The 8909-nt window shown below is 48.0% G+C and overlaps 1 protein-coding gene across 3 annotated transcripts in view; it reads right to left on the bottom strand.

Moving 5' to 3' along the window:
* Positions 1 to 251: 251 nt before the first annotated feature.
* SETD2 (SET domain containing 2, histone lysine methyltransferase) overlaps positions 252 to 8909 on the bottom strand; it is a 68136-nt gene continuing 59478 nt past the window's right edge. For all 3 annotated transcript variants that reach the window (XM_063452832.1, XM_063452833.1, XM_063452834.1), the window contains exons 20-22: positions 1800 to 1880; positions 1600 to 1701; positions 252 to 1230 (exon numbers count right to left, since the gene is read on the bottom strand). In XM_063452832.1, coding sequence (XP_063308902.1) covers positions 1069 to 1230; positions 1600 to 1701; positions 1800 to 1880 — 345 coding nt within the window. In that variant the 3' untranslated portion in view covers positions 252 to 1068. The remainder of the gene's footprint in view (positions 1231 to 1599; positions 1702 to 1799; positions 1881 to 8909) is intronic.

Below are 8909 nucleotides of genomic sequence, written 5' to 3'. Positions count from 1 at the left end.
GCAGCTCTGGAAACCTGTCAACGCAAGACAAACACACAAACTTAAAACCAACAAATTTGTAGTAAATTCCCCACTGCACTAACTAGATAAAGAACGACAGTTCTGTTTCATCAGTTGAAATGATGCCGGCGACCACTTTCTGGATATCAGGCTGCAGTTTCGATATTTTTGAATGCAAGCCCTGCACTTTGTGCATTGGAATACATGTAGAAAGAATTGCATCTGTTCAAATTATCTAACTCGCTTCCCACTGTAGGAGAAAACTATTTATTACAATTTAATACAAACTGCAGATATTCAGAGAACACATATTCCTATTTGCCACAATTAACAGTTCAGAAAATGAAATAGTCACTTGATTTCTTGATTTCAGTTATCTTTACATATCGTTGTAGGCAAATGGATTTATTCTTTTTTTTTCCTTTTATACATAAAAAGTTCAGTAAAAATTTTAAGTAAAATTATATAGCCTGTAAAATAAAAAACAAACAAAATATCAAATCGTCATCAATGCACAAGGCTGCAAGGAATACCAAAAAGAAAATTAACCGAAGTCAAGAGCAACACAATTAGCGCTTGTCAACAGAATATTTACAAAATGAAGCGGTTGTGAGATAATGCTCTGGAGAAGAGTTCTTATTTTTTGTTTTTAGCTGGAAGATGAAAACAAAAAATATATCATATTCACATATATGTTAAAATATAATACAAGTCCATAAGGAGAAAAAAAATAATATTCCCACAATTTATTGCGCTGTACAGTTACGAAACCAGGTGAAGAAAGGAAGGCGGAATTCCATTTTCACACAAATGGTTTAGTCTCCTTCATTGTGTCCCCATTTGCAATGACCGTCTCTTTTGTATTATATGGGAACCATTACAGTTAGAACAAACAGGGGGTTTACAGGGGTGGGGAGTGTGAAAATAGATGTCACACAATTTGTTTTCCATTTAATGAAAATCCATACACATATTGTAAAATGCCTCTGGCTCATGGCGTCCGCTGAGTACTGACTACGCCACTATTTCCATCCTGTTGAATGTAAATCAGTCTGCATCCAGAGAGGGCTATTCAAAGTCTATGTCCTCTTTGGGCTTGTAAACAGATCCAAACTTCTGCATGTATTTCTTGATGTATTCCTTGGTCTTGTGTTTGACATTTTCGTTACAGTCGAGGTCCTCTGGATTCTTGCAGTATTTTAACTCTTTGTTCATGACGCCGTGGGTTAGCTGGGGAAGAAAGAATGCAGGAATCAGAAGTGTGAATGGCTGCCAGGTCATGTACATCAAACAACCTGCTCTGAGTAGCTGCCTGGTTTCACCTGTAATCTCCTAGTCTGGACTCAAATTACTGGAACTCTATGGCTGGTGACCAAGGACCCCCCTAGTGCAGGCGTGTCCAGGCTTGGCCCTCTGGCTGCTTCACTACATGTTTATGAATCATTACCCGAGTGGGCAAAGGGTAAGAACCCATCTGCTAAAAGCATCATGGGAATTGGCGTAATAAAAAAAAAGAAAAATAAAATAATGGGATCCACCTGCTTTAGAGCTTTTCTACCAGTCCGTGGAGCAGAGGAGAATGGGAAAAGAGGATGTTACCTTGCGGGCCAGATGTTTAAAGTCTTCTGTTGTGTTTATTCTTCCGATCTTGCAGTCTGGCTTTCTGTATGGGTTCAGACATTGTACGATGAACTGTGACATCTGAATATAGAGAGAAGAAAGTAATTAAATGGTTAACCTCACATAATCCGCTCCGGGAGCCAGGAAGCACCTTTCCTGCAAGCTAAGGCCTTACATACCTCCTTTCTGAACACCTCCTTGCTCTTCTTCGCCAGCTCACTCGAGGTGTCTGCTTCAGCAGTCTTAGCCTTTTTGGAACCCTGAAAAATAACAATCAGCAAATTACTTTTTGTGGTCACGGATGTGGCAATATTAGACTGTTAGCTCTATGGGACAGTTCATTTCAAGATTCTACCCAACAACAAACACAAAGTGCTTTATATTCGAATCGCCACTTCAACCCCTTCCAGTAAAATATGCCACATACTATAAAACTCTCCCTTCTGGTGTACAATGGGTTACATAGCGTTCAACGCCTGGAATTCCACATGTCCGATTATGTGGGCACCTTTAACATACATTGCTTGTTCATGGGGTCTGTGTAGTTTCAGTCTGAGCTCTGCCCCTAGCTTTGTGTAAACCAATAATTCTGTCACTCTCAAGTATAAACAAAGAGAAGATCAGAGCAGATTACAAGGTCTATTAGTTTATAAGTAACAGATCATAGCATGCTCGATGGAGAAATTAACCCTTTCACAGCTCGATGGCTCTGCAATTCAATAAACTGAAAACAGAACATGGAGGTGTGACCACACAATAAGTGACACCGCAAACGATAGTTATCAAGCATAATATTGGGGCCTTGAGTAATACATCGCTCAGATTTCCAGCAGTTGAAGAGTTACAGAAAGAGGAAAAAAAAATCCCACTACAGAAAAATGCTGCAGCATCCATCAATAGGTTTAAAGTGGCTGCGTAAAGAAGATATTTTTGAAGTTGAAGTGTGCTCCAGCTGCTGTATCCATTCAAATTCCTCACCTACAGGATAGAGGAGGACAAAACATTCAGAAATGTATGTCATGGTAGGAGAGAAGATAGATAAGATCTCCAAACATAGCCTGAGTGTTTTAAGAGAAGTGATTAAGCACTCCTGAAGCCCCCTGCTGTTCTGTGTCTTCCCCAATATGGGGCAGTAATGAGGGGCTGCTAACAAGGAGTACTGGACAGTCACTGTAAGAGCAGACTAGGAAGGAGATCACATTGCATATTAAATCAGCTCTTAAAGTAGAGACAGCTGAACAGCTTAGCAGGTATCAGACACCGACAAGCGTTTAATACACAACCGTGGAGACGAACGCTCCTTATGAATGGCGCAGTAAAGGCTGGATCTGAGAGAGGATAAGAATACGAGTGCAGGGCTGGGAACAGCCTTTATATCAATTAGCGCAGCTTTCGATCAGCGGGATGTCTGTAAAATGTCCTTGTGTCATTGAGTCCCTTTTATTTGTGTCTGATTTGCAAGGTTGTTGTGATAGAAACCTAGTGAATGAGGTTTCACCATTTGCCGCCTCTGGTGACAGTGCGTCAGTGGCATTAGCGCTGCCACAGACCAACAAGTCGGACCAGTGATTTAACCTTTTCAGTATCAGAGGAGACTAACTCAAAGGGGGCTCTGTATGAAAGGTATTTTATTACTGAACCAAAATATTTCTTACTGCACCTCTTGGGATTTTTAATTCACAAATTTGTTGCTTTAAATGCTCTCTGGCCCTGTCAGATCGGTGGTTTTCTAAAACAGGTAAGGAGCTTCCACTTACTTCCTTTATTGCTTAATGTAAACCCCCCCTCCCCCCCCCCAAAAAAAAAGCAAGGGCAGAGTACAGAATATTTGATAGAGTCTTAACCTCAACATCTGAGGAACGGGATTTAGGGATTATTATTTCAGATGACTTAAAGGTAGGCAGACAATGTTATAGAGCAGCAGGAAATGCTAGCAGAATGCATGGTTGCAGGGCCGCCATCAGGGGGCGACAACCATAATGGTTGTCACGGGCCCGGCGGCCCGGGCCCCACGTGGAGCGGCAAAACTGCCGCAGGAGCATCTGCACTGGGGCCCATCATGTGGCGCAAGCATTTAGGGCCACCCGATGGGCCCTATATCTTCAGGGGCTCGGTCAGCGCTGTGGCCGGGTAATAGCGCGACCGGGCCCCTTTAAAAAAAATAATTGCGGCTACACCGCAAGGGCTGCTGGGAGGAAGTGACGGCCGGTCACTTCCTCCCAGCTTACTGCATGCGGGAGGAGACCGGAGGGAGAGCAGAGGAGAGGTATCCGCTCACTCCCATCATCCCCAGCCACCCTCCTGCAACTTAAAGGTAAGAGGAGGGTGGCTGATAAATGAGGTGTATGTGTCTGCCTGCCTGCCTAGGTGTCTGCCTGCCTGCCAGAATGTATATATCTGTCAGTATGCATGTATGTCTGTGAGTGTGTCTGTCAGTATGTCTGTATGTATATCAGTATGTCTGTATGTATGTATGTATATCAGTGTGTCTGTATGTATGTATGTATATCAGTGTGTCTGTTTGTATATCTGTATGTATGTGTGTCTGCCTGCCTGCCTGCCTAGGTGTCTGCCTGCCTGCCTAGGTGTCTGCCTGCCTGCCTAGGTGTCTGCCTGCCTGCCTAGGTGTCTGCCTGCCTAGGTGTCTGCCTGCCTGCCTAGGTGTCTGCCTGCCTGCCTAGGTGTCTGCCTGCCTGCCTAGGTGTCTGCCTGCCTAGGTGTCTGCCTGCCTGCCTGCCTGCCTAGGTGTCTGCCTGCCTGCCTGCCTGCCTAGGTGTCTGCCTGCCTAGGTGTCTGCCTGCCTGCCTGCCTGCCTAGGTGTCTGCCTGCCTAGGTGTCTGCCTGCCTGCCTGCCTAGGTGTCTGCCTGCCTGCCTGCCTGGCTAGGTGTCTGCCTGCCTGCCTAGGTGTCTGCCTGCCTAGGTGTCTGCCTGCCTGCCTGCCTGCCTAGGTGTCTGCCTGCCTGCCTGCCTGCCTAGGTGTCTGCCTGCCTGCCTGCCTGCCTAGGTGTCTGCCTGCCTGCCTGCCTAGGTGTCTGCCTGCCTAGGTGTCTGCCTGCCTGCCTGCCTAGGTGTCTGCCTGCCTGCCTGCCTAGGTGTCTGCCTGCCTGCCTGCCTAGGTGTCTGCCTGCCTGCCTGCCTAGGTGTCTGCCTGCCTGCCTGCCTAGGTGTCTGCCTGCCTGCCTGCCTAGGTGTCTGCCTGCCTGCCTAGGTGTCTGCCTGCCTGCCTGCCTGCCTAGGTGTCTGCCTGCCTAGGTGTCTGCCTGCCTAGGTGTCTGCCTGCCTGCCTGCCTAGGTGTCTGCCTGCCTGCCTGCCTAGGTGTCTGCCTGCCTGCCTGCCTGCCTAGGTGTCTGCCTGCCTGCCTGCCTAGGTGTCTGCCTGCCTGCCTGCCTGCCTGGGTGTCTGCCTGCCTGCCTGCCTGCCTAGGTGTCTGCCTGCCTGCCTGCCTAGGTGTCTGCCTGCCTGCCTGCCTGCCTAGGTGTCTGCCTGCCTGCCTGCCTGCCTAGGTGTCTGCCTGCCTGCCTGCCTGCCTAGGTGTCTGCCTGCCTGCCTGCCTGCCTGCCTAGGTGTCTGCCTGCCTGCCTGCCTGCCTGCCTAGGTGTCTGCCTGCCTGCCTGCCTGCCTGCCTAGGTGTCTGCCTGCCTGCCTGCCTGCCTAGGTGTCTGCCTGCCTGCCTGCCTGCCTAGGTGTCTGCCTGCCTGCCTGCCTGCCTAGGTGTCTGCCTGCCTGCCTGCCTGCCTAGGTGTCTGCCTGCCTGCCTGCCTGCCTAGGTGTCTGCCTGCCTGCCTGCCTGCCTAGGTGTCTGCCTGCCTGCCTGCCTGCCTAGGTGTCTGCCTGCCTGCCTGCCTAGGTGTCTGCCTGCCTGCCTGCCTAGGTGTCTGCCTGCCTGCCTGCCTGCCTAGGTGTCTGCCTGCCTGCCTGCCTGCCTAGGTGTCTGCCTGCCTGCCTGCCTGCCTAGGTGTCTGCCTGCCTGCCTAGGTGTCTGCCTGCCTGCCTGCCTAGGTGTCTGCCTGCCTGCCTGCCTGCCTAGGTGTCTGCCTGCCTGCCTGCCTGCCTAGGTGTCTGCCTGCCTGCCTGCCTGCCTAGGTGTCTGCCTGCCTGCCTGCCTGCCTAGGTGTCTGCCTGCCTGCCTGCCTGCCTAGGTGTCTGCCTGCCTGCCTGCCTGCCTAGGTGTCTGCCTGCCTGCCTGCCTGCCTAGGTGTCTGCCTGCCTGCCTGCCTAGGTGTCTGCCTGCCTGCCTGCCTGCCTAGGTGTCTGCCTGCCTGCCTGCCTGCCTGCCTAGGTGTCTGCCTGCCTGCCTAGGTGTCTGCCTGCCTGCCTGCCTGCCTAGGTGTCTGCCTGCCTGCCTGCCTGCCTAGGTGTCTGCCTGCCTGCCTGCCTGCCTAGGTGTCTGCCTGCCTGCCTGCCTGCCTGCCTAGGTGTCTGTCTGCCTGCCTGCCTGCCTAGGTGTCTGCCTGCCCGCCTGCCTAGGTGTCTGCCTGCCCGCCTGCCTAGGTGTCTGCCTGCCTGCCTGCCTAGGTGTCTGCCTGCCTAGGTGTCTGCCTGCCTAGGTGTCTGCCTGCCTGCCTGCCTAGGTGTCTGCCTGCCTGCCTGCCTAGGTGTCTGCCTGCCTGCCTGCCTAGGTGTCTGCCTGCCTGCCTGCCTAGGTGTCTGCCTGCCTGCCTGCCTAGGTGTCTGCCTGCCTGCCTGCCTAGGTGTCTGCGCGTCAGTATGTATATATATCTGTCAGTATGCATGTATGTCTGTGAGTGTGTCTGTCAGTATGTCTATGTATCTGTGTATGTATATATCTGTGTGTGTGTGTGTATATATGTCTGTATGTATGTATATCAGTATGTATGTCTGTTTGTAGATCTGTATGTATGTGTGTCTGTCAGTATGTGAGTATGTATGTACGTCAGTGTGTGTATCTGTATATGTGTCTATATGTGTGTGTATCTTTCTGTGTCTGTGTCCTTTTGTGTCTGTGTGTGTGTGTGTGTATTCCTGTGGGCGGGATTTGGAGGCAGGGCTTGGAGGCGGGCACACGGGGCCCCAGACCTTGAGCTGTGTTAGGGGCCCCACAATTTCTGATGGCAGCCCTACTTGGTTGTATTAGCAGTAGAAAGAGGGAAGTGCTCATGCCATTGTACAGAACACTGGTGAGACCTCACTTGGAGTATTGTACGCAGTACTGTAGACCGTATCTCCAGAAGGATATTGATACTTTAGAGAGAGTTCAGAGAAGGGCTACTAAACTGGTTCATGGATTGCAGGATAAAACTTACCAGGAAAGGTTAAAGGGACACTATAGTCACCTGAACAACTTTAGCTTAATTAAGCAGTTTTGGTGTATAGAACATGCCCCTGCAGTCTCACTGCTCAATCCTCGGCCATTTAGGAGTTAAATCCCTTTATGAACCCTAGTAACACCCCCCCCTGCATGTGACTTGCACAGCCTTCCATAAACATTTCCTGCAAAGAGAGCCCTATTTAGGCTTTCTTTATTGCAAGTTCTGTTTAATTAAGATTTTCTTATCCCCTGCTATGTTAATAGCTTGCTAGACCCTACAAGAGCCTCCTGTATGTGATTAAAGTTCAATTTAGAGATTGAGATACAATTATTTAAGGTAAATTACATCTGTTTGAAAGTGAAACCAGTTTTTTTTTTTTTTTCATGCAGGCTCTGTCAATCATAGCCAGGGGAGGTGTGGCTAGGGCTGCATAAACAGAAACAAAGTGATTTAACTCCTAAATGACAGTGAATTGAGCAGTGAAATTGCAGGGGAATGATCTATACACTAAAACTGCTTTATTTATCTAAGTCATTTAGGTGACTAAAGTGTTCCTTTAAAGGATCTTAACATGTATAGCTTGGAGGAAAGACGAGACAGGGGGATATGAAAGAAACATTTAAATACATAAAGGGAATCAACACAGTAAAGGAGGAGACTATATTTAAAAGAAGAAAAACTACCACAACAAGAGGACAGTCTTAAATTAGAGGGACAAAGGCTTAAAAATAATATCAGGAAGTATTACTTTACAGAGAGGGTAGTGGATGCATGGAATAGCCTTCCAGTTGAAGTGGTAGAGGTTAACACAGTAAAGGAGTTTAAGCATGCGTGGGATAGGCATAAGGCTATCCTAACTATAAGATAAGGCCAGGGACTAATGGAAGTATTTAGAAAACTGGGCAGACTAGATGGGCCGAATGGTTATCTGTCGTCACATTCTATGTTCCAAGACTGTGCCTGTCCTGATGGCACTTTATGGAGTTTCTGCAAAACGCCTTTACATAGAAAAGCTGCTGCTCCTGTCAATCACAGGCGACAGAATCAATCTTGCTATTCATGCGCCCCACGGCTGACTCTCCAGTTCTATAGGCCGGGGTGGCAGTGTGGTAACAGCTGTGAGCCCGGACAGAAGATTAGGTTCATGCTGGTGGCTGTCCATTTCCGAGTACCACAAAGCCACCAAGAGCGAGAGCAGGTTTAGGAGTCTTTCATGTCTCTAACATAGTAATTGCAATACTTAATCATTATAGGATTGGCAAACTTGTACCCAGACGGATTTAGAACAGCACTTTGTATGTTAGAAAACATGTTACGGCCACTTTGTAACATTGTTATCACGCCTGCATAGTGATGCAGGATGAATTCCCTGGACCTGTATGCACTGCCACCTAGAGGTGAAGTTATGATTGCAGGAAGTCGTATTAAAAGAAAAGCCTAAGGCAAGAGTGAACTATTTTTTCCTTCGTTATATAGATACAAGTAATATAAAAAGAAGATAGAATAAAAAGTAACCACTTTGAAATTCACACAAAATACACACACTGTCTAAGTGTCTAGTTTATTAGTAGAAGGATTGACTTTATATACAGTAAACCAGACTATATTTTGCCATCACTGAACCACAAACTAAGCATGTGCAGTCCGTGGATTCCTGTATGGGGGACACTGCACACAACATGGAGAAAATTAATATAATCAATAACTAAATGTTTCTACAGGTCACTCAGCAATGAGAGGAGGCTCAGTGAGCTCTGAGCACCATGTACATCCTTTCTATATCACTGTTACTGCTCCCACTGGGAGACTATTCCAGGTATCTACTACCCTTTCTATATCACTGTTACTGCTCCCACTGGAAGGCTATTCCAGGTATCTACTACCCTTTCTATATCACTGTTACTGCTCCCACTGGAAGGCTATTCCAGGTATCTACTACCCTTTCTATATCGCTGTTACTGCTCCCACTGGAAGGCTATTCCAGGTATCTACTACCCTTTCTATATCACTGTTACTG

This window comes from Pelobates fuscus, chromosome 4, assembly GCF_036172605.1.
Source record: "Pelobates fuscus isolate aPelFus1 chromosome 4, aPelFus1.pri, whole genome shotgun sequence".
In the NCBI taxonomy this organism is placed as follows: Eukaryota; Metazoa; Chordata; class Amphibia; order Anura; family Pelobatidae; genus Pelobates; species Pelobates fuscus.
This window is presented reverse-complemented; position numbering and strand designations above follow the sequence as displayed.